Here is a 25843-nt window from a genome sequence, read left to right on the forward strand (position 1 = left end):
CATGGTTCTGGCTTTCTGAGATGCTGTCCAGCGCTCTGCCTTCAGAGTGTATTTTGTGCTGGGAAGGGAAAGGAGCTTGAAGAAAGGATTCTGGGCAATTCACTTCTGAGCTTTTTAAACTATAGATGTGGAGTGTGATTTTCTTTTTTTCCCTCTTACTTTCTTTCCCTCCATGGCTTAAAGTGTTAATTCTGCCCATTGAAATATAATTTTATTGAGTAATATGAGCCGGAGGCAGAATCTTTGCTGCCATCAAAACCCAAATGGTAAATAGGCTCTTTCTCTAATTTGTGGGATGTGCTATAACTCAGTTTGAATGTTGAAAGGAAATGGGCCTCCAGGGGAGTCTGGAGCTCTGTTCATTCAACTTCTAATTAAAGTTTTCCCCTCTCAAGTTTCACTTTATTTTCCGGGGCTTTTGCTCCATGATGATTATTAACATGTGTCCCATGGCCAGGAAATCATTATACCCTTCCCCAGCCCAGCCTTTCCCAGATACCTCCTGCTGCAGACCCAGCCACCTCAAACTCCATCTCCCCAAGATCCCATGGCCGGGGCAGGTTGAAGCGGGCTGGCACCCTGAGGCTTCCCGGCCATTTCCATGCAGAGAGATGATGATTTTTTCCAGTACAGCATGATCAGATGTTTCTGTCCGGCGGAGAGGATCCAGTCCAGGATTTCTTCCAGCCTATTCTTCATGTTTCAAGAGCCCAGGCCAAGTCTGGCTTCCTATTCCAACTCCAACAGGCTTATCTTTTTGGGGGCAGGAGTTGTTAGTACAGTTTATCTTGCTGGCTGGAGTCCTCCCTCAGCTGAGAGATGTACTCTGGTGCCGCGTCCTTTTTTCCCCTCTCTCTCTTTTTTTTTTTATGTTTTCTTCTTGTTGTTTTTGTTTTTAAATGTGTAAAGTGAAGAGTTCCTCTTCCCCCCCCGCCGCCCCTTTCCCCTCCAAAGAACCAACCTCCAGTTAATTACACGCTGGAACTGTTGCTGCTTTGCCAGAGGGAAGAGTGAACCTGTGCCTGCATGTGTGCCTGTGTAAAATAGATCCAAAAATGTCAATGAACAGCAGGAAAAGTTCTGGGAGACCGTCTTACTACTATCGACTGCTCCGGAGGTCACGACTTCAGAGACAGCGAAGCAGATCGCGGAGCCGGAGCAGGCCGCTTAGTAGGGGTAATTCCAACCGCAGTTCTCTTTCCTTGGCAGTGCAAAGGCGTACTGGCTGTTGCTTAACTTCGGTACTGTCGCTAAGAATGGCCAGTGTGAGCATTTGTAAGTGTACCTGCTCCCCTGAGGCGCGTGTCGAGCTTTGCAGAAGGTCGGTGTCTTGCGCGGGGAGGGGGAATTCCTTAATTTTGGAGCCGAGCCGGGGAATCGGGTGTGGGTGCTGCTTCATGCTGGGGCTGTGATACCTGGTGTAGCTGTAACTAACTCCATCTTTCCAGTTATCCATCCTTCAGCTTTTACATTTGTATAATTGAGGTCACTGCTTTTTAAGCTAACTGAGATGTTTGGAGGCCTAATTGCTGATTACAGAGATCTGAACCTCCCTCCTTACGAGATGCTATCTATATGCAAAGATGTATTGCCAGAACTTCTGGTTCTTCTGAGCTGAGTATCACCAAGGGGGTTGCAATTACAGAGCCGAGTATGGTTTAGGGGTAGGATTTTCAACAGAGCCTGAAGATTATGCTCCTGAGGCGTTGTGGAAACCTGTGGGACTTGTATTCCCAAATCACTTTGCGCTTTTAAAAACCCTGTTCTAAAAGGGCCTATTTGTCCTCATCAGCAGGAGCTGGGAAGTGTTTCTTTAGGGCACACTGACTCGTGCAGCCCATTTATTCTGCTGGAGGCAGCTACTGACCCAGTTGTGTGTTTAAAAGAAGTTATTCTGGTTTTCTCTTCTACTGTGAAATTAGTGTTTATTGATGCTTCTGCCTATCCTTAGAGCAGCTGAAGAAGCAGGAGTTTGGAGTCAGTTTGCTGTTGAGCTGCCTCTTTGGGAAGGAGCAGAGAGGGTTGTGACAATCCAGTCATTTTAATGGCTAGAGCTTAATCAAAGCCCATTAATTAAAACCATAATTTTTTTTGCTATTGTGTGAACAAAAAGGCCATAATGAAAAACAACCCTGCAGCACCACATCGGGTGTTTGTGCAAATCCAGGCTGTACTCATCTCATGGGAGTTAATTCTGATTTAGGAAGCAGGTTGTAAAGGAGACCCCAGCACTCCAAGATTCCTCTTACTGCAACGTCTGCTTTCTTTTCCTGGCATACAGAACTTTTTTAAGGATTTTGAATCATTGCTGAGAAAACAATGGGAAGCTGAATCAGTCCCTGAGCTTCAGCTGTTGCTTTAAGTAGGAAGTGTTTTTCTTTCCATGACTTTTAGTTGTTCTGCCTGTCAGGGTGAAATGTTTGTAAACTCATGAGCATCTCACAGTTCCCTTTCTCCTTTTATCTGTTCATCCCCAAAATATTTTACTGTCATTTCAGTTCCTGTGACAATCCAAATGTGTTAAGCTTCATTTAGGTAACCCAGTGCGAACTTAATGGCATAGTTTGTTATGAGCACAAGGAATATTCAGGCAGATTTGATGGAAATGAAAATCAACTCAAATGTTTGTAAGAAACTGGATTTGAGCCAACTGAAATCTTCTTGCTGTTGGTCTCTCTCTGAGTGTTTTGTGTTTGTCGCACTGTGTCTAGGATTGCTGCCTGCTGGGAGGAGGCACTGGTTGAGCTTATCTGTGGATCTGAAAGGGATTTGCAAATCCGAATGGGAATTTTCTCTGTATTTTTCACATGGTTTTGTAAGAGATGCGTAAAGTGAGCTGTGCAGTCCCACTGGAAGGTTACTGAACAGGAGGAGACTGTAGGGGCATGGGAGCTATGGAGAGCACAGGAATCAGAATGAAGTTCTAGATTTTAGGGTGGGATGTAATGTTAATGTCCGAACCTACAAGTCTGGATGAAGGAAAGAGCTGAGCATCCTCTCAAACGCTGGCTCTGCAGTGGAATTTGCTGTCTGTGGCTCAGACACTCCAAGATGAGATAGCCTTAGTGGGAGGTTACCATAAATTCAGGAGTATGGAAGTTACGTCACAGGGGCTGGCAATGGTCTGTTTTGCCACATGTGTGTTTCCCGGACATCCTCTTGGCAACCTTTTGCTCTCCGCAGTCTCGAGAGCCTTTGCCAAGGTCCCCACAGAGCCCAGGGAAGCCTGTGTGCCCCCCTCCCCCCCCAGCTGGAGGAGCAGCCATACCTGGACGCTGAGCTTTTCCAAGCTGTGTCACTTTGGCAGGTTAGGAACATCTTTTTGGATAGGAAACTCAGTGACGTTTGGGCAGTCTCCTCTTCTGCCCGGAGGAGATCTCTGCTGGCTCACAATCCTCTCCGCATCTGGTATCATTCACTGATTGTACTGCATCAATCCTGGGTGATAAATCCCTGATGCCGGAGCTGGCACTGGAGCACCCATGGGCTGCAGGTGCTGCCATCTGCTGCCAGCGCGGCTGTTTGCTGGGGGGCAGAGAGCCTCTTGCAGCCCGCGCCAGTTTATACCAGGTCTCCTTGAATAAAAAAGAGGCTGTATTTAAATCATATACTTTTATACTGCTGCTTCCCACTCATGCCCTGAGGGGCCAATGCCACCCATCCTCGCAGGCCCTTCTGATGGGCATTGCTGTGGGAGGGCTGCCTCCTGGCCCTCGGGAATGATAGAGCACAGTAACAGTCGGCATCACAGCTGCGGACGGTGGCTGTTAGAGCTGAGACCTAGTTTGGGAATTTGGTCTGGCTTCCTGAGGTGCAAAGGAAGAGATAAACACTCCCTCAGGAAAAGCAGTGCTTTTGAGATAGGCAAAGGGAACAGAATTTGCATTTGCTCGGCAAGTATCTAAGGAAAGTCAGGGATTGTATTCTGTTGGGACTCCAGATGGAGGCAATCTGAAGTAGCATGCAGAGAAGTGTTTGGGACTTACAGCTGCTTATTTGTTGCTCCTGTGACGGTGTCCTCTGCTCTAGAGTACTCTTATAACAAATTCATCCCATATTTTGGTATGTGTGCCCTCCTGTCCCTTTGAGAGGGCCAGGGCTAGAAGAGCTGAAGAACGGCAAAACCGAAGGGGAGGGCGAGTCAGAGCAGACATGAGGGGAGCTGTCGGGAGGCTCTTGTGGCCATGCCTCCAGCGGGTTTAAATCAGTGCTGTTCAATAGTGGATAAAAAAGGCAGGTTTCAGCCTGCTGTTAATCTTTGTTAGAATGATGATAATGTCTGAACTCTCCTGGTGCTGCTTTCCCCAGGGATTCGGGACTCGCTGCAGGTATACATGGGTTAGAAACATTAACTGCAGAACCCCATTCTCTTCTTCTGCCCATCTGTTTTGCTCAGAGCTGCGTGTGACTGCATGAGGAATTGTGGCAGTAATTATGATTACTACCAGGTGATCCATCTAATGTGGTGGAAGGTACTTGGGAGGCAGAGAGGGTAGAAGGAAAATTAGCAATAAAAGCAACACCTGCTTCTGCCTGCAGCACTTTGGTTTGTGGCTTTCTTCATGGTGTCTCTGCTTCTCCTTCATTATGGATATAACGAAGGAACAAGGGTCAGTGGTAAGTGCTCCAAAAATTCAGTTTGCTCATAAAAACTACTCCCGAGTGCTCCATTCGCTGTCTCATATCTGAGCCAAAAGCAGCTTTGGCTTCAGGTCTTTCTTGTAAAGGTCTGTAGGCAATCAGTTCTCATCAAAGCTCTAAGGATTGAGAACATTTTGAGTTCCTGATCTTGAAGGTTTAGTGTTCCTGATGCTCCTGCCTCTGATAGCTCCTTGGACGTAAATGCCTTGCTCCAAGTTCTGTTTATCACAAATGCTTTTCAACGTGTTCCGCAAAAAGGATTTTTATTAAACAGGCTTTATTCTTTTTCTCCTTTGATGGCTGCTGTGAAGAGAGAACTGACTGATCTCCAGCAAAGCCCAGGATTTTAGTACACCAAACCCTGAGCGCTTGGAGGCGAAGGTCAGGCTGCTTTTTCTCAGTGCAGGCTGTTCAGATACACCTCTCCTAAAAATGGCTGGAGTTTAGTCTTTCTCTCTCTGTTTGATGAAGTCAAAACCTTTTAAGTGATAAATGAGAGATCAACCTATACTCCAATAGCCAACCCCTTAGGGGTTAAGGGACTCGCTTGGGACGAGGAAAGCGGAGACCTGAAAACTGTCCCAGCATCTAACAGTGCTGTAACACCCAAGGAGGGTTTGTTGTATTGAAAGCTAACTCAAATTTTGCACGCTGCTCTCTGATCTTTCCTAGCTGAAAATCTATTTTACAGCATATTAACAAAAAAAGTGGTGTTTGACAAGGAATTTCTTTACTGACAGAGCGGTGAGGCACTGGCAGAGGCTGCCCTGGGCAGTGCTGGATTCTCCAGCCCTGGAGGGGCTCAAAAAACGTGGAGAGGTGGCACTGTGGGATGTGGTTCTGCAGACACAGTGGGGTTGGGCTGACAGTTGGACTGGATGAGCTTAGAGGTCTTTGCCACCCTTAATGATTCTATGATTTGGTGTTTCTGTGCCATGTGGAACTTCCCCCTTTCCACCACTTGCAGGAGCTTCCCCTGCAGCCCAGGGCAATGCGCTGGATGTGACTGGGTTAGATGTTGTGGGAAGAAGGGATGTCTCTCTTGTTGGGACTAGAAATTTTGCTGTTATTGAAAATCCCCACAATATTGTTAAGTAAGATTCAGGGTTCTGTTAGTAGATAATTCACATTAAATGTTTAAACAATACTTTGTGCTTTTCATGACCCACAACTAACTTTGCTTTGAATTACAGTTAGCTGTGTGCCTTCCAGGTTGTTCAAAGCCACACGCATGTCTTCCTCTGTGTCTGTGCTTACTCCAGCTGAGGTTTAGCTTGGCTTGTTCTAGCTGCAGCAAAGGCCTGAGTACTGGAATACCTGTACCAGAGTTGCTTCCAAGCATTGCAGAGTGAGTTTTTATCTAAAAGCTATAGGTAATAAATGGGAAAGAGATTAAAAACTCTGCTCTGAGTCCAGAAAATAATTGATCTAAAAGCATGCTTAAAGGGGTTCAGCAGATGTTTTGTAATCTTTAATGTATTGGAGTAAGTTTGTCTCCTTACAGCTGGGCAGTCCAAACAGTTTAGACACAGAGCTGCTTTTTAAAGCTTTTAAACCTGTATTTCCCTTCAACGTCTTCTAGTGTGCCACTAATCCCTTAAGTTATTGCACTGAAGGCACTCCATAATCCTTTAATTTACTCTGCCCTCGACAGGGACAGGGAATGAGCTGGGTTGCTTCCCATCTCTGGGCATGATCAGCTTTGCTTTTTTTCCACTTGGACACTGGCTGAAAGCAGTTTGCTTCCCTTGCAAGCACTGCTGAGAATATCCTAAATGTAGCTATTGATTGCTCCTCTGTTTGTGTATATGTGTATTAAAAAGGCACACAAATCCTGGGATTTCCTTATCCCTGGCACTGTTTTATGCAGCCCTAAGGTCAGGCTTTAGGCTGAGTTTCCTCAGGCCCCTGTGGAAATCAGCAAATGTGAAAATTGATGGCTTTTTGAGAACTGTGAATTCAACCCCAGTGTAGAACTGGAGAGTGTCGAGAACTGGTGTCAGCCTCCTCTCCCCAGCCCTACAGGAGACAAAGCTTCTGACTGACATTTCTTTGATGCTGCTTACAGTAGAGCTTTACAGTGATGAGTGTCACTGGGCCAGGGCTGTGCTGTTTATAACTAAGCAGAATGGTGCAAAAGGTTGTCCAGACGTGGTGACTGCCTGAATTGGGAAAGTTTGTCCTATGCATAGCTGCTTGCTTGCTTGCACAAGGGATGCTCTTGAGGGCCAGGCCAGGCATACAGGTCTGCTCCTGGAGGTTCGTTCATGAATGCTGGCTTCTCGGCACTGCTTCTGAAGTTCATTTTGTGTTGAGCAGTGAAGCATTGACTTTAGGGGAAAAACACGCCCTGCAATTGTACAGACTTTGAGAAACATCGACAAGAATAGAGGCGGACAGAGTTCTGCGTCATTAACATTTATACTGAGAGAGGAGTCCTCAGATGCTGAGCACTTAATGTTTCTTTTTGAAGAAACCAATTTAGCTGAAGTGCAAGTTTCCTTTGTACATTATGTGCTCACATTTTTGATTTCTTACAGCACTTCTGCATCAGTGAATTTCTTGTGGAGCCAGAGATCAAGCCTGGGCTCGTTCTGAAGTATCCAAATGTGGGAATAGGTGGACTGCTGTAAAATTTGGCATCCGGAGTTAAATTACAGGATGCCTCTTAAGCTTCTTGGTTACTATAGTAACAAGTAATAGTCATCCTTCATGATTAAGCAGTGTCCATGGTAACCAAACGAGCAAGTTTTAAATGAAAGATATTTTCCCTTTACATTTTTAGCAGTCAAAGGTTAACAGTAATTACCTTTATGCCCTCAGATGGGAACAAATCTTGATGTGGCTGGTGCATGTAAATGAACACCAAATGTTCTCACTTTACATAACTTTACTCCTGGGATCAGCTGGATTTGGGGTGCACACCAAGATAAAATCTCTGAGAGTGGGGTGAAGTGCATCAGTCTCCCCAGGAAGAGAGAATGTGGTTCACCACCTGGGCTGGACTGTTCTTCAGCTTTGCAGTGTGTTCCTGAACAGCTCCTCGCAGTGGCTGCAGCTGCGTTGCAGAAGAAGGGATCTCTGCAGAGACCCTGCATATTTTTTAGGATGGAAAATGCAAATATCCATGGTAGTGTAGGTAAGAACATCCTCCCGCTCCCTCCCACTTCTAAAGTAGGATGGGCAGTGTACAAGTGAATATAGCCCAGTGAGATTGCTTTCTGTAATCTAGTGCACATTTTGGTTTGTGGGTAGACAGTGGGTGTCACTTAAACAGGCACTGCAGCACCATCACAAAGCTACCCAGCTGCTGTAGGCAGCCACATAAAAAACTAGAGCTGTTTGAATGGTGGTTTCTGTGTCCCCCTCTGTGGCACACGATTACTTATATAAAATAAGAAAATGTGACTGCTTTTTAGTGTTTTCTTTCCTGTTTCTCTCATTGGCGCTGGCAATGTTTGCTTGAAAATGCAAACGTGAGCCTGTGAAGACAACACCTGCAGGGATGCTTTCAGAGCACGTATGTGTAAGAGAAGCAGAAATACCCACCCATCCACCCCCAAAGGAAATAGAAGTATCAATCACAATAAATTAGGATGTATGTTCCACAATTAGAAACTGTGAAATGTAAACTAGCTGCTTAAGAGAGTCTGAATAGGTTGAAGATGTCTGAGTAACAGCAGCCAGGACAGGAGGCGTTTTTAGCAGCACGCTGGGCATGCGGACATGTTGGGAGGTAGCCAACGCATTCCAGAGGCACTGAATCCTGGCACACGTGTGTGCGTGCACTCCCACATCCACACACAGGGGAATGCAGAGCGTTTGTGTCAGCACTCGCCTTTAAGTGATGAAGCTGGTGAAGAAGGTGACACTATTTATAAGCGCTATGTTCTGTTGAATCCATAATGAAATGAAGGGGACTTGTTTCTCTTTGGTGGGGGAACTCTTAGGCCTCCTGCATAAGCACCTGGAAAACCAGAAAGGCTTTCGGCTGTCCCCAACGCCGGCCCTAATCTGGGAGGAAGGACTTCGTTGTCAGACTTCCCTGTCACTGCTGCTTTTTAGTGCCAGCTTTCAGCATCTTCCTCTGGAGAGGTACTGTATTGTCCAGTAGCTACCAAAAATTACTGATACCTGTTGAGTTAAAATCCCTTACTCAATTCTTTAAATGTTTCTGATGAAACTGTATCCTAAAAAGCCTGTGCTAAATCCCAACCTTGAACGGTATTACAATGTTCAGGCAGTCTAACTTGGATTAATTGCCTTGGGTATTAAGACTCTTCCAGGCTGATGTAAGAGCTGCATGTACCATGTGAATTTCCAGTCTTCATGTTTGGTCTGTTATGCAGATGGATGTGAATAGGGATACGTATGTGACCCCATTTATCTCTCTAATGAAGTGCCATCAATGGAACATCTGTTTCTTTGCTGTAGAAGATGAAACCTCTGATGAATCATGCTTATAAATTAAGTATTTATTTATTTAATTTGCATTTTGCCAGTACAGACCTGTTGTAGCAGCCACCGCGCATGATGGGAAAAATGGCCTGGTAATTAAACTGCGCAAAGCCTTTATTTAGACTGTGCTGCTACACCATGTGCAAAGTGAACTGCGCTGAACCAGTTCATAGTTCACCTCTCCAAATCAGCTGTTAGGAGAGCCCCAACCCAAACATGAGAACGCCTTGCAAGGAACCAAACCCTGCTGATGGGAGAGGAAAACACGGCTGCGCGTCCACAGGAACACGGATTACAGCGAGCATGAAAGTTGCTCCATGGCCGTGGTTGCCTCTGAGCGGCAGCCATGCTGATGAAGAGCTGCAAGAGAGCAGCGTGGTAACAGTTCTGAATCTTTGCAGAAGTGCTAAGCATGATGGATGAACCTCATTTAAATCTCCCCAGAGCTGACTTCTTGTTCTCCAGGCTCCATGTTGCTTGTCTTTATCATCACATAGGAGGCAGCTGATGTTCCACTTCACTTTATCATCCTTTCCGGTTAAACCAGGGTATTAGCACATTAGGTATCTCCTCAGTCTGGTTCCCAACTAGGCTAGAATTCCATCGTTTTGTGATGCGTTTTTTAAGTCTGTGCTTGATTTCAATTTTACCTTGGAGAAAAGGTTTCTAATGATACGCTGTTAGCAAAAGACGAATTTGTTCTCTAGACATCATAGCAAAGAAAGATAAATATCATACATATTTTATTTCAGAGACTGATAAATAAAGAATAAAAATACCAAATATATATATCTAATTAAAGAAATCCAGGGCAGTAGATACGGAGTTTGTAATAGAGCCTGCTCCATCAGCATGATTTGAGGTTTGTTTTCAGAAAGTGGGTTGATTTTTCTGGATGCCCTGTCACCCCCAGGCCTGGGGACCTGCGGCTGTGTCTCTTTAGGATGTGGATCTGTTTCTTCAGTCTTGATGTACAGAGAAGTTAGCGTGTGTCTTTTCCAGCTCATGTTGAGAAGTACCTAAGTTTTCCTTTTCTATCTGCTGTTTTCTTCTCTCCTTTCCCTTTTGCCCTCTGGGAGTACTTTTTGCTTGACAAATACATCTTGTCTGTCTCCTCAGGTAAAGAACAGGTTCCCCACCAGGTTCTAGGAGGATGGAATTTGCACTGGATGTGTCGCTAAGCGAGCGGTTGGTGGAGACGGCAGCACCCGCAGTGGGCTGCAAGGTGGCCAGAGGAGAGGCGCTCAGATAAAGAGAGAACCCACCCTAGAGGGAAACCCCCCAGCACGAGGTCTGTCAGGAACAGATTTTCCTCCAGGCGGTTCGGATCCCTCACCCTCGCCTGGGTGGTGGGATAGAATGAGGCTGCCCAGCCGAGGGGCTCCAGCTCCCTCTAGTGAGGCTGGGGGAACAGGCAGAGCTTCCTCCGATTCTCCCCTTCGGAGGCTGAACTGAGCTTCCTAGGGGAGAAGAGAGTGCGAAACTGGTCAGCCAAAGCCCACAGAAGGGCACCAAGTCCCTTATCTGCTTGAATGCATCGAAAAGCGCCTCGGGATGCAGCTGGGAAAAGAATCCTCTTACTGGGTAGTATTAGAGAAAATAGAGGCAGCAATACATACCGAGTACAAAGGAAAATCACGCAGCTTTTTGAGTGCTAGATTCAAGAGCCATTAATAGCACTCGCTCGGGAGCAGGAGGAGGAATACTAAATACTCCACAGGACACGATATCCGGGAAGCTGACACAGAGATGACAGGAGATCCATTAAAGCACAGTGTGCTGTGCCAAGGGTCAACGTCACTTCACATCATCGGTTAACAAAGAAAAAGCAAAAGCTTTTCTTCCAGAACATCTTAGTCCCACTTTGAGAGAAGCAGCAGCTTTTCCAGCAGATGGGGGGAGCAGCGTGGTCTGATGTTTTCTGTGAGCTGAATTGTTTTCCAGCCTATTCTAGGAAGGGTCTCAGATCAGCAGTCCCAGGCACTGTTCTCATAGCACAGGGGATGCGAGGCGAGGTGCCACGTGGGGCTCTGGGTGCCTAGTTGTGCTTTCAGGCAGGGGCACGGCTGGGGCAGTGGCAGCGTTGCCCCTGTTCAGCTGAACACAGGGAGCCTGTAATGCTTCAGTCACCTGTGAGGGAAACAAAGGTGGTGAGAGGCTGGATCCATTTGGTGTAGTCGCTGTGGATGGTGTTAGCTGTAGGCATGCAACCAGCTTCTAGTTAATTCTAAATAGTTAGTTGCAGAGTACAGCGCCAAAGGCAAGTAATGATGCCAATTTATTTTGTTGTTTTCTATGTAAATGGTTGGATAAGCAAGCATTTTTTTTACAATCTGTAGTTTTGTGAACAGTATCCTTAAGTGTCGGAAAGGGTTGTGAGAGCAAGAGAATATGGGAGCTGTTCCTGCTTAGAGCATTGAGTGAGTGGGGAGTCAGCCACTGATTTTGTGTAGAGGAGTTGTGGGTGCAGCCAGGGGGATTGCTGTCTTTGGAGAGGTGTAGTTAAGGTAGAGGTTCTAGGATGCAAAAAGAAATCATTTTATTCTGACATGAAAAGTGGTGGTGCTGCAAACTTTCATTAGCGTAGAGAATATGCCCCGGAGCATTTGTTAACTTTGCTTTTAGATGAGTCTGGTTTTCATAGGGCACCATTACCTGCCCTAAACTTTTACTTCTCAACCATTTTTATTTGAAAGCCAATTTTATTGTGTAGTAAAGGTTTGACTTTTAATTAATTTTGTGTGGTGTAGCAGTTATAACATTGCTGTAAGGGATCACCTGGGACTCGCTGAGGGACTAAGAGGGCATTGGACGATGTGTTCCAATAAATAGTTCCCCAGGTAATGGAACAACCAAGTGCCCTGCAGCCGTATTTCCAGTCCAGTTGACAGGAGGAAGAGAGTGTTGGCAGGGACATTCATAACCTCTCAGTGATTCTCAGCTGACCTTTATCTGCTGGAAATTAGACATTCTTGTATCTCTGCTTCCCATTCACAGCTATTCATACCTCGTGAAGGGGAAAGTTGTCTCTACTCGGTATTTGTTATTTTCTGCCTTTGTTTATTCCCAGGGTAGTGTTCCACTTCTAAGGAGTGCCTCTATTCTAATAGCAGCTTCTAAATGCCCTTTGCATGGAGATTAAAGACCCATTCCTCCTGGACTCATGTGGCCACCTAAAGCTGTTTTTCTGCAGCGCCTCTTGAGTATTTGAAATCGCACAGACACTACAAATATCAGCTCTCTAGGGACTGTTTTTAATTCATAAATGCTACTGCAAGCCATGTTAAATAAATCACTCCTGTCAGTCTGTGCCTCCTGCCCTCCTCTGTTGGGTTTGTGGGAAGGAGTTATTAGATAATGCAGAAATTAGAGGAATAACACCTGAATTCATTAAGCAATAAAATTAATTCACAAAGTGTAATTGCACGAGCCTTAGACTGGTAATTCCTGTTCCCTCTGGTTTCGTAGAAACTCCACCCTGGTGAGCACTCTGGGGCGCCCTGGAGATGTTGAGCACTGAACCAAACCGATGGGGCAGGATAGGGAGGAGCGCACCTTCCCAGCTGGATCACTGCCCGTGGCTGGGAGCCGGCCTGACCTCTCCCAGTGCTGTGTGCAGGATCTTTTCCACTGGCTTTTGGTTCTGATGAACTCTTAGTTGTCTGCGTTACATCCAGCCGATCTGGTGAAGTTCTGTTGTCCACCAAAGACTCCTTTCCTTAACGCACGTCAGTGGGGTACGGTGCAGGAACCTGGCCTCCTGCTGCGGCTCCCCAGTGCTGCTGGCTTGTCTGGCATTCCAGTCATACTTCTCTTTCTTGCTGCCTCTGATGAAGTCATCGTCTCTACCTCTCATATTGCTGGCTTGTTCGGAGTGCCATGGCATGTGCGGTGCTGACAAGCAGGGCTTCCTTTTGGTGAGTTGAGGGAGACCTTTTCTTGTTGCTCTCTTCTCTGACGCTCACTCAGACTTGTACCTCCCTTTCTTGTTTGGAGTTGGAACAGTTTCATATCAGAAAATCAGCTTGCTGGGAAATGCCTGCTCGTTAGTTATTCCTTCCAGCTGGTTCTCTTTGCTTTTGTTCATGCTGTCTCTTCTACTGGCTGATCCTGGAGTTGTGTGTGAGAGGAGAGCAGGAGAGGGGGAGAGCAGGAAGAGAGATGAGAAGGCAGAAGGAGTTAATGTGTTTCACTCCCACTAATCTTGTTAGTGTAATCCTCATGATCTCTTGGACTAGCTGTGATTCACAAGAGCAGGTAATGCAAATGTAAGAACCTCTCACTTGCTAAGTGAAAAGAAAACAGTGTTAGCGTTTGTGTGTGTAACACAGAATGACCTGCTCTGCAGCAGTTGCAGAAGTGCTCAGGTGGCAGTGATGTTGAGTGGGTTAACCGAGAGCTCGGGCACCAGGAGCTCCTCATGGTCTGTTCTGTTCTCCCTGGCTTGGAAGCGTTAAGGGGGATTGGGTTGGTGATGCTGCTCTGGAACTGTACTGCAGCATGAAGAACAGGCATGGAAAAGTGTAGTAAGGATGAATTACTCTGTCAGTTCAAATGCCTTGTATGAGTTAACAAATCAAATGTGTTTATTACTGTAAAGAAACATTTCCAGGAGTGTTCATAAACTCGAGGTCCTAAATCAACGTGCAATGTTTACAGAGCTGTGTCAGTGCCCTCCTGCTGGCAGTGAGCTCAGAGGGACACTGGCAGCCCCGGCAGCTTGAACCAGATCCAGGTACAACACACTCCGACAGCGTCTTGGCCCCAGCCGTGTGGGATAACCTGGGAGAGGATTTGGGGGGTGCTGGTTTCAAGAAAGTTTCTCTCTGAAGATCTTTGGGGGAAACCCAAAGCTTTGCAGCGTTCTGTAAATATTTGGGAAAGCAGGAAGCTCTTGTGTTTTACCTTTTTTCTATATTAGTAGGAAGTGGTTGAGCCCCAGCACAGCACCAGCCTTGGCAGACATGGAATCATGAGGCTTATTGGGATGGCTAGGATGTGTTCGTGAAAATGACTTGGGAGGGACCCCAGGAGCACGGCTCTGCAATGTGGTGGGTGGAAGGAAAATGCCTGGAGTAGAAATGCCTGGTTATTAGTGTTGAGGAAATGCCATCAACAACAAGGAGAAAATTAGGGGAGGAATTTCTACCAGAATGGCCACAGTCCTCAGAGCAACTTGTGAACCTGTTCCAGTCTAATTTGGAGGTTTTGAAGAGCTTCTCATGGGCTAGGTAATGCACTGAGCTGAGCCTGCTCAATTCAGCCTGCCCAATTCAGCTGTCCAACAGCAATAGGACCCCTTTTTCCCTACAAGAGAAGCGGGGAGGGGCTCTTGATCAGGGAGGGCAGGAATAGGACGAGGGGGAACAGTTTTCAGCTGAAAGAGGGGAGATTGAGATGAGATTTTAGGCAGAAATGTTTTCCTGTGAGGGTGGGGAGGTCCAGGCTGCCCAGAGAAGCTGTGGCTGCCCCATCATTGCAGGTGTTCAAGGCCAGGTTGGATGGGGCTTGGAGCCCCTGATCCAGTGGGAGGTGTCCCTGCCCGTGGCAGCGGGTGGAACTGGATGGGCTTTGAGGTCCCTTCCAACCCAAACCGTTTTGTGATTCTATGATTCTTGCTTCTCTGTTTACCCCACCTTTTATTTGTGTTGCATTGTGAGCTGGTGGAAATGTGGGGAATCGGAAAGCTGTCCCTGTCTGTGGGCATCTGTGTCTGCAGGCTGGCCTCTCCGCTGCTGGGTAGTGTACCTATCCTCACTGTACCAAGGAATTAGTTTCCAGATCCAGCATGCCTGTGCTATAATCCTCGTTTAATAGACTGTTACCTCAGTGATTTCCAGGCCTCTGTGTCATGAAAGAAAGATTGGGAGGTTTTAAGTTCATAGCAAGTTGAGGGCTTTGGGACAGCAAATAGCGTCCTGAGATACTGTGTAAGTACTTGGATCAAATCTGAGCTAAAGCAAATACATGGACAAATGAAGGTATAATCCTGGAATTTCTGTGAGCTGTGGGACAGTATTCAGCTACCAGAGACATTCGCAGTCTGGTGAGGGTGTTATCTGATCATGCTAAGTGCTTCTGGAAATGTCAGTCTGTGGTTATCTGCCTGCAGCAACTCTGTTCCTCGTTCTGGAGTCCTTTATCTTGGGATACAAAATGGGTAGTAGACGTTCATTAATGAAGCCTTGCAGTGTCCCCGTGGGGTTGTCAAGGTTTTTATAAACTGTGAATCTGATAAAAAGTATTAAAAATTTCTGGGGTCACACTGCTAGTCTGTAGCAGAGGTCAGCGTGGGACCCTGGGCTCTGAGCTGTGGAGGTGAGACAGCACTGCCCCCAGAGTCCGTCCAGCCAGAAACTGAGGGGATCAGCAGAGGAGAAGGAGGATGGGTTAGAGGTTGTAAAGAAAAGCCTGAAATTGGGTTCTCAATTTGATCTTTTGGAACTTGCCTGTCAGAAATCGCAGAAAATGAGGCTGGAAGGAGTTTCAGGAGATCACCTGGAATCCATGTGCCCCAGGAGAGGGCAGGGACAGGGGTCATTGTCCCTGAACCTTGCCTGGCAGGGACAGCTCTGCCACAGAGAGGTCTCAGGTAACATGACGGTATGTTTCTCTCTCTAGACGATCATCCAGTGTGTAACTGTCTGTGTCAAGAGAAGACTTTTCCCATGGCTAACCTAAATATCTTCTGCTGTCGATTAAGACATCTCTTTTTCAGCCTCTGGTGCCTGTGAGAGATCTTTCATTATTGCCGTACAGCGACCTTGGATGTGGTGGCTGGTTGCCACGTTGTCCTGTGGGCTTGCTGGGCCAGTAACCTGGCCTGAGACGTCTCCCTTTCCACTGAAGTAAAGGGCAGTTCAAACCTTGGTGTATTCATAGCATTCACTGTGTAAAACTGTTCTGCTGTACGTTTCTGGTTGTTAGGAGTTACTAATTTACCTGTAAGCTATTTTTACTTCCCTTTAAAACAAACGGCTCTCCCCCCTCGCCCCAAACACCCACACCCATCCCTCCTTCCAGTTATTTCTGGTCTCTTCTAAAGAGTTTTGTAACGTTGCTCTCCTGCAAAGCCTCCCCTCTCCAGTGAACCCACACTGCATAAAATAACACGGAGATTTGGCTCCAAATATTTATGAACCATATGCTTGAGAATAACAGGGAGCTTTAGGTCCTAACTCATCTCCGTGTTTTGGACTGGGTCTAAGTGATGTGTTCGCTGGCTCTGCTTTGGGTGCATTTTAATGAGGAAGGAAGAATTTAAGAGCACAGTTTGTGACTTCAGTGCAATCAGACCCAGATATTCATCAGCCCTGGGTCATAACGCACTCTTGCTTTCTCCAGGGAGGTCTGACCTGGGTGGTTGAATGGGGAAGCAGATTGACAGATTACCAAAAGCAAGACAATTGTGCACCTCAGTCTGACAAACCGCTTTGGTGCAACTGCGTAGGGCTGTAACACCTACGTGGAACAGCGAGTACTTTCCCTCTGTGCTGAGGGCAAGCTCTGTGCTGGTGCCCCAGGCCTCTGGGGATGATGATTTCTTGCAGCTGCTTTTCACATAATCCCATTGTTCCTGTTTTCCAGCCATGTATATGAGAAACGCTTTAAACAACCTTTATTTTTGTGGTCATTAAGGAAATGCAAAGCAGCTTCTTTGGCTGTCCTGTCATCCTTGAACTCACTTTGAAAATACTGCGATCCAGTAGTTTCTTTATGATGGTCAAAAAAACCCCAAGAAGCCACAGTTCAAAGGAATGGGGTGGAAGCTTTAGTTTGAACGGAGATGACACCAAAGAACTTGGTTGTCTCCTTGAGATTCAAAGTGCAGCATTCTGCAAAGAAAGAGGCCAAGACATTAGAAAGCTTGTCTGGAAGTTGTGAAAGCAACGGACTGGCTGGTTTTGGCTGTCTGGCTCCCACACAGGTTACGTGTCCGCTGATGAGGAGTTGTAGGTGGGATTTGCTACCAAGGGAGATGTCACTGAACAGGCACTTCACCCAGTCCATGGATGGCATCTCCCAGTGTGCCCTCCTGGAATAGTTGAAGCTACAGCTCAGGAATTGTCGAGTGGAACCACAGGTATTGGTTGTTTCTTACAGATCCTGGGTGATGTCAGTCTTTGGCAGTCAAGGAGGGACAATCCTCCTTGCCAAGACCTGGTGGCAGCAAATTGGAGATTGCAGAGGCTGAGAATTGGCAAACAAATCACCTCTAGGTTACACTGGTTGTGAGACCATCATTGTCTGAGACATCCTGCAGGTACAGGCTGCTCCATCTCGAGATTCCTTTGCATACTGATTTGTAGAAGCCTCCCTCTCGCAGTGGAGGTTACACCTTACCAGTGTGTTTAGGTACCACTTGATGCGTGTTTAATTTTTATACCCATTTTGAGAATTTTTAATTAGTTTGGGTCTGGTTTTGAATGTAAAAGTTCTTCATGTCTCTAGAAATCTGGCTGTGAGTGAAAACTGGAGTTCCTGCTGCAGGATATGGTCGGTGCCACCGCAGCACAGGGACAAGCAGCAAATGAGCGTTCAGCTCAAGTCCCCTGTGCTGGCTGTGAAAGGGACAGCCAAGTAACTGGTGTCTGGAAATGAAGGTGCGCTGCTAGGAGATTGCTCAGGCTTTTTTTGTTGTACTCCTGACACTTTATATGGGCTTAACCCTGCTCCTAAACACAATTGGGTCGTTAGTTCTCACCTTCTTGCCTTGCTGTAGAGACGTGTATAAAGACATCTCCACCTGCAAAGCCAGGTGCAGGTCTGACCGATGGAGGTTGCTGCAGGAGGCTGCACGTCCTCGAGCCAGGAGCCTCCCTGCTCCGGGAGAGCCGCAGCACAGCTCAAGGAGGAGCGTTCTATTGCCCTTCCATTGTGTGCCCACTCCTGGAACATGGTAGCCCCAACGCCTGAGGTTTTTCCTTGTGATTGTCACTAAATGCCTACGTGATCCTGACCGCAGGACCTGCCCATTTTCTCGGCTTCCTGCCTAGCAGAACTGGGATGACGCAGCTCGGCCTTTGGGCGAGGGAAATGCTTGGCTAACGAGGGCTCTCGGCTGGCTGGAGAAGGGAAGCTTATTATGGAGGAGTGAGCAGCACTGATTGGCAGCTCGGAAACACATCTATTTTCATGAGGTCCATGGTGCTCTCAGAGAGCTTTGGTGAACCAAGGCAGCACCATTCCATAATGCTGCTGCTACCCCTACCTAATGTCTTTCTAAATCTTCTCAGTGGTAGGATATTTGTTAATTTAGCCTTTTCAGCCCCTTCCTTCCCTCAGCAGCAGGGAAGGAGGTAGTGTTCCTATCCACATTATACTTTAGCATATGCAGGCTTTAATTATCTTTTCCTAGTTCCAAAGTAAATTGCTGGAGGTATTAGAGAGGGAATGTAAGCATCCTGTGCCTGTAACCCCATTAGCAATTTCCCCTAGGAGCATCGAGTCCACAAGTGCACGGATCTGTACTTTGCATATAATTCTCACTCTACATTTTCTGTTTACCCATCTGCAAACTGGAAATAACGATAATGCCAACCTGCCAGGCATTATCTGAAGCATACAGTTGTATCAAAAATGCTAATTGTTGAAGGTGAAAGTCTTGCTGATCAAATGTTGTTCCAGGCGGCTGGGGGAAACACAAGAGGATACAGTGGTGCAGTTGTGTTGGCTCATTTGCAAAGGCATCTTAAAGGAAGAAGCCACATTTTGCATGACCTGCTGGCGTTCCTGGGCTGTTCCTGGGCTTGTGTGTTGGTAATTGTCCTTTGTTTTCTGTGCTGTCCCCAGAATCCCCCCCGGAGAGGTGCGGGCAACGACGCAGCATGCCCAGCGGGGTCCCCGAGAAGAACCCCACCATGGAGCCTGCTGCCACGACGCCCTTCCGGGTCACGGTAAGTGTCTCTTCCCGTCTTAATGATCATTATGGCATCTAAATGATTATTATGGGCTTTTGCCAGAAGGGAGAGGGACTTGTTTGTCCTGTGAGAAGAGGTGTTGTATGTGAAACTAGTTGATTACTTATTTTTCAGTCAGTCTGCTGTCGTTGGATACTGTCAGCAACAAGTGACTATGAAATATTTGAATCTGGAGCAGGTTTAGGTAAGTTGTTTCTCTTGGAAGACATTGCTGGTGAGGTTTCCTTTGTGAACCCTAGGGCAGGGCAGTATGTTCAGAGAGGTGTTCACTGGCCTGCAGCTACGCAGCATGTCCTCACGCTCCTACGGAGAGAAGATCTTGTGCAGAAGAACCTTGCCTTGCCTAACAGAAAACCTGCCAAGCTGGTGGTTCCCCAGAGCCTGATGTTCTCTCCCAGCAGGAGACTCAGGGAGCCATTCCTGTTCTCCATTTCTTCTGCCCTTTTCCTCTGAGATGCTCTGCTGGTATCACTGTTTTGGTGTGATAACAGTGAGTAGTAACAAGTGGAAAATCATGCAGGAGTGGGACAAAGCCACACCACTAATGAGAATAACAGTGATACCAGAATCAAACAGGACAAACAATGTCTTTTTGTTCCATGGGGAAGGACACTGCTGGGTCCATTCTACAGAAGGGAGGCGAAGACCCAGAGAAGTCAGAGCTCATGGGTGCCGGAGGGATCGGTCAGCACTGAGCCCAGGTGCTGTGGTGCTGCAGGTGCTAGAGTGGTTGCCAGGAGTTTCACTGCAGTGTGAGGAAGTGCAAGGAGTCCAACCACAGGCCTTCCTTCTCCCTACCCTCCTAGTGCTCCCACAAGATCAGATGTTTGGGCTGGCTCAGAGCTTTAGAAAGCAGTCTCTTTCATACCTTGGAGATCAGTTCTGAGTGAGGTAAAGGTCTTTGGTCTCCTCTTCATTTAGTATGTGCACGGTGGTGTTTATCGCTGCCTCTCCCTGAGGTAAGTCATCTCCCTAACATCCTGTAGGTACCAAACAGACTTCTAGAGTGGACCACAGTAGTTTTTGTCACAAGGATTGTTTTATCTAACAAATAATGTCAAAGCCAAGTAATTATTCAGCCTAGGAGTACAGTCGGCTCTCAAGCAGAAGTAGATTGGTGGCATCAAAATCAGTATTTTTTTGAAAATGGGCAATAAACGCAGCTGGGAGGAGCAGGGGTTTTCCTGATGCATTGTCAACCGGAGCACATATTAAGCGAACGCAACAGAGCCTGGGGATTTGTCATTGGCTGAGGCTACCAAGGTCTTTTGGGTCACATTTGGGGAAACCTCCAGTAATAGTAAGACAGATTTAGAGATATTAAGAGATAAGTACAAGTACAAAGTGTACACAGCTGGAGTTTGATATCAAGCCTGGGTGACAGCCAGGGCAATCCGAAGAGGATCTTTCAAGAGGAAGAATTCTGCTGAATGCGGGTAGGTTTGCACACAAGTAATTTTAATGAGAGAAGAGGCCAGTGGTCTTGAAGCTTGCTTTCTCAGTACACGTTTATAGGTTTTCTTTACAGGCCACACCTACTTGACAGGGTTTGCTCCCTAACAAACCTGGGTGGGCAGAACCAGAATTTCAAAGGAGAGGCAATGGTGCAATGTAAACCAAACTGGAACACACCCAGTTCACCTGAGAACATTTGCACCTATGAATGAGTCATGAACAGCAGCTTGTCCAAGTAGTTTATTTTAGTTGTATAAACTGTAAGTTTGGGAATGCGTAAGCCGTTCTCTGTGGAGTTGGATTACATGCAAACACGTGTGAATATGTGAGAATGGGGGCTTTGGTCCTGTCCTCTGCCAAATAAACTGGGAAGAAGTGATGAAAGCAGCGCGTGAACAGCAGGAGCAGAGCTGTGTTTGGAAGGATTGTGCACAGTATGGGGCGAATAGTGAAGACAAACAAACAGAAAGCCATTGGAGTGTGCAATGTCTTCGAGTGTTTGCTGTAGGGTCATACTCGGTTTTCTTTTCTTGAGCTGATGGAAGTTGTTCTGAAAGCTCCCTGTTCTAACAGGTCAAAACACAGAGGGGGCATCTTTGGGTCTGATTCCTCTCGTGATATCACCATTTTGCTATGCAAGGTGCATCTTGTTTTGATGCCAAGGGGGAAACGCATTTTTTTTCTCTAACCCCATTGTTCTACCAGCCATGAGCTGTCTGTCGGAATTGATTATTGGTTACAAATATCTGAAACTCTGAGCGTGGCAGACAAACCTGGTGAAGCTCACTGAACAGGCACACTTTTGCTTTGTGCCTTTCATTTATCAGAATTTATCTGTGTCAGTAATGAGTGTCTTTGAACCTGAAACAATGTTCTACTTGTTGGTGAAAAGGCAAGATAGATGGGAAAACCTGGATTCTTCACAAGAAAGAGAATTTGGGAGAGTTTTTCTTAGTGTGTTTGCAGTCAAACACTCCTCATTCCTTTTCCAATAGCAAATATCCTACTGCATGTTTTTAGAGAAGTTATTCCTGTCTCTAAGCAGTTTGGCTCTTGTGAGTGAAACAGCTCATGTGGGATGTGGTTACTTGCTTTGACTGGCTCTGTTATTCAGTACGGATTAAATAAGGGCAGTCATCACCTTATCACATCACTAATACACAGCATTTGTCTTCTCTGAGCTACAATCCACTGTCATTTCTGCTCCTGCTGAATGTTATTGCCATTAATATGAATGGCTTCATTACGTGTAGTTTTTATGGCTGCCCAGATTTCAGCAGATGTCTGACTTAAGAAATACATTCTCCCTCACCTTCCTTCATTAACCAAAGGAACATTAGCAGTCAGTCCACTCCAGCCACTGGGAATAGTAATTAGTGCTTTAGTTTAGTGGTAATGGGATTATTACTTTTGAGCCTGCTGCTGTAGGTTTTGATGTTGCAAGCTTTTCATATTTTACAGCTGATTGTTCTTTCCTGACATCTCCATCCTCCTGCTGTGGAGTTTCCAAGGGACTCGTGAGCTTAGGAGCCATTGGATTCAGCTGTTCTGCAGTGCTGCACTCCCAGTTGCTTTCTTCCATCTGAAATCTAAAGCAAACTAAGGTGGAAGGGCTCCCACCCCATACAGAAGTTTGCTAGGCGAGGTGCAGTTAATTGGTCATTATCGGGTTTATGGCGACTTTGGGAACAGTAACTCATGTGAGTTCCTTGGGTTATAGAAAATAACCATGAAAATCAAGTCTCAAGATATCTGCATCTTAACACTTACCCTAGGTGTTCCTATTCCTTTTACCAATGGAAGTTTTTAATAGAGCTTCTTAAACATGAAAAAATCTTGCCTAGTCCTCGTTGTCCTCTGTTGTAGATTATTTTCCATGTTACCCCACCTCCCTTGATTTCTGTGCTGTCAGAGCTCTATGCGATCTGAAGCAGTCGAATGATTTCAAGCCTCTTGTCCAAGTGCCCACTCGTCTGAGGTCCCTGGTTCTAAATCTGCGCTGAGCATAGAGTTCAATATTCAGTTTTCAGTCTGTGTCTGATTGGAAAACCAGGAATGTATTTCACTTGAGCATATTCCTGCTGCATCAGTGCCTGGGAATAGTAGATGTGGTGCGTGTCAGTATAAAACTTAAATGTAAGCAGTGAAATGCTGGTCCTAATGTATTTATGGCACCTGGCACGCTCATGGAAAAGACTGTCCTCACGCAAGTTTGCAGAAAGATCTTTAGAGTTAAATGGTTTTGTTGGAATCCTTCATGTTTGTCATGATTCTGCCTCGTGAATGACAAGATCTAATTAATAAGTGCTTCAAGGAAGGTCGATGCGAAGGGTAGAAAGGGAAAAGCTTGCCTTAGCATGAGATGTCAGTTAAAATGTTGCCTGTTTGTGACCGAGAGTTGTCTCCATTGAGAGTGGGTGACTGGCAGCAGCTGGTAACGCTCTGTAGACACCAACGTAACCAGCAGTGAGTGCTGTGCGCTTCTCCCTGCTCAAGGCCAGGTGAGTAAAGCCTTGCTGGTGAGTGACATTTACCTCTCGGGAGAATACAGAGGAGCTTCTGGCCTCTCTGCATTGAATCTAAATAGGTTAAGATGTGAGATGGGTTAAGCCTGACAATGGTAGTGTACCTTATCAAACACCAGAAGATGGGAAACTCCTGGATATTAGATCCTCCTGCTCTGCCCGTTCTGCAGGGAAATCGTGAGCACGGGTGGGGTTGTGGAGACCAGCTGCGTGCTGCCTTCTCTCCCATCATTAGAGTACTGCCATCTGTTGGTGGCTTTAGTGAGAGCCTGCTTTATGTAGTTCTCTCTGCAAATATTCCAGGCAAAGTGAAGTCCAAATTGCCAAGGAACTTGTGCAAAAGAGCTGGACTAAGTGATCGGATCAAGATACCAGAATTATCTCTCACTGTTAGTCTGTACCTCACTGAGTGCAAGGAGCCTCCTAAATAGAGGGAATCACTGTAACGTGCAGTCTGAATGTTTTTGAACTGTTTGTCAGTGGTGCTCTGCCTTTCTCACAGAGCTGTGTCTGAAAAGGCATCTGTACCCCTTTCTTACTCCAAATGCCAGCTAGGGTTTAGGCTTTTTTTTCGCTCCAGATGAGTGGCATCTCCTGATTTTCTCGTGTTCCTTCATCATCTGTTTATTGTCTCTTGGTCTGTACTTGGAGTGTGACGTCTTGGTGCAGGAGTTCTCCTTTGTGGTTCATTGGTCATTGCCCAGCCTTTTAAATGATGAAGCATTTAGTCACAAAGCAAGATGAAATCTTTCTAGGTTTTAGTTCTTCTCAGCTTGTAACATTAGCCTGTTTTCCAGCAGTTTTCCTGCCCATTTGGGTTGGGTACACAGCTGAACTTACAGTGATACGTTATAAGCTACTCTCATGGCATTCCTCCATCTACCCTGGTTTTAATCCTCAATAAATAAAGCATTAAATACTCATGGTGTACCAGTAAATGGAAATGCCTGGAGAGATGAAAGTGAGTAACTCTTCTACCATTCCTCTCCACTGCACATAATCCTCAATAATGGGATCCTAGTTCAAGTTGCTGTGGGCACGATACTGAAAGATTCTTTCCCTGAGTTTTTCCCTGTGTGTGATATATGCTATTTTCCATTTTGTTTTATTGGTTTTTTTCCAAAGCAATCACGTAAATTATAATATAATAGTTTGACTGTGGAGAATTTATCTTCCTGTATTCTGTGAAGAGCTGAATGGTGCTTCCCGCAGCACGATCCCCCCATCTTTAATTGAAACGTAATTGTTTACTAAACCATTCCAATGAGAAGGGAAAATTACTATCATTTTGGTGTGTGGCTGCATACATTAGAGCACCCCTTTGACGAGGGCTGAATTTCAGGAGAATAGGAACATTACCACGGATGATACATAAACAGAAAGCTGTTATCATTAAACTGTCAACTGCAGCCGACTTTGGATAACCAGTATTAGTGGCAGCAAGAAATACGTGTCTCACTTTGTGAATGCATCTGTAACTTCAGTCCCTGCTTGTGGAACAGGACAGGCTTGGAAGCTTTGGGTTTCTGAGCATTTTAGGGAGTGGAAACAAAACAAGGACATCCTGAGCATCTGCAGTTATTTCTAGTGTTGCTGGTATTGTTTTGTGAAAACAAGGAGTGCCAAACTGAGGGTTGGATTTATTTTTTTTGTCAGCAGGCAGACTTTATACTCTTGAATCAACATTTGCTGGTGGATTTCCAGGCTCTGCACAAAGGTGGGGAGGTACCAGCTGCCTCCTTTTACAGGTGGGAAACCTGAAGTAGAGAAGAGTTGCTGGACTCAAAGGTGATCAGGGAGCAAAGCCTGGAAATGTGTCCCGAGCTGAATTTCTTAATTTCCATTTCCCAGTTGTGGTGCTAACGACTAGCTAAGCTCTTCCAAAATACTGCCCCAAGGTCCTCCTTTGGTTTCAGGAGAGTTACATTTTCTGCTCAGAATTGGTGCTGTCATGTGAAAATGAGTAAGTGGCTTCCCAGTCTGCCAGGTCAGAGGGGCCTGGCTTTTATACTTTCTGCTCCAGCACCCCATCTGGTCAGACTTCCAATTGCTTGGTATTAAAATTAGAGCCCTCTGTCTTATTTTTCTAAGTCAGCTGTTAACGTAAATCTCTGGGTGTTTTTGTGTGTACTTTGAGACATGGGACAGTCTCTAGCTGAGGCGTGAAAAATTTTGTTTCAAAAAAAAGAGGATCTTTTTTCATACTCTCTATTACCTAGGACAGGAAGTGGAAAATGAAACCGATTGTAAATATGATATGTTTAATCATTTGAGTCTCACGTTGTATACTGAAAATTTCCCAAGTCCACTTGGAGTTTGCGGTCGAGGGAGCGCTGGAATGCTGGGTGGTTAATGACACCAGGATTGCCAGATTGCAGTGCAGAGCTGCAGTCCAAACCGCCATGGATTTATGATGCGTATCAAGCAGGGGACAGGAGTGACGAGAGAGAGATGGTGCTATGACCTGCTGCACTGAAAAGGACTCGGTGAGGCAGGCTATGGGTCTTTTTCCCCTTTTGAACTGAATAATCCCAGGGAGCTCTCTTTTTTTAAAGCCTGCAGCTGTCTAAAGGAGTTTTACAGAAAGGAGAGGCATAAGGGCTCATCAACAGCTCAGTCCACACACTGAGGCCACTCTTCTTCAGTAATCCTGGTTTGGTTTTGGTGGGGTGGAGCGTGGCTTTGCGCTGCTTTTGATTGCTGTGAGACTGATGTGGCTGGACAGCAAAGCCCTCTGTTCCACAGGGTCTGTGTGGACAGCAGCAGGGCTGGCTCTGGGGAGAGGATGGAAGCTGATCTGGCATTGTTAGCATCTGTTAGATGCTTTGTGTAAGGAGAATTAAT

General features: G+C 46.1%; 1 protein-coding gene across 10 annotated transcripts in view; it reads left to right on the forward strand.

Annotated features, from left to right (window-relative positions):
• Positions 1-25843, forward strand: part of DAB2IP (DAB2 interacting protein) — a 179413-nt gene that overhangs the window by 34507 nt on the left and 119063 nt on the right. For 2 of the 10 annotated variants that reach the window (XM_069873520.1, XM_069873519.1), the window contains exons 1-2: positions 813-1176; positions 18892-18995. In XM_069873520.1, coding sequence (XP_069729621.1) covers positions 1056-1176; positions 18892-18995 — 225 coding nt within the window. In that variant the 5' untranslated portion in view covers positions 813-1055. Of the gene's footprint in view, positions 1-809; positions 1177-1207; positions 1322-12685; positions 13017-18891; positions 18996-25843 lie in introns of those variants that run through there. The other 8 variants (XM_069873518.1, XM_069873524.1, XM_069873521.1 and 5 more) reach the window with 7 other exon arrangements.

Source organism: Phaenicophaeus curvirostris, chromosome 20, assembly GCF_032191515.1.
Source record: "Phaenicophaeus curvirostris isolate KB17595 chromosome 20, BPBGC_Pcur_1.0, whole genome shotgun sequence".
Classification (NCBI taxonomy): Eukaryota; Metazoa; Chordata; class Aves; order Cuculiformes; family Cuculidae; genus Phaenicophaeus; species Phaenicophaeus curvirostris.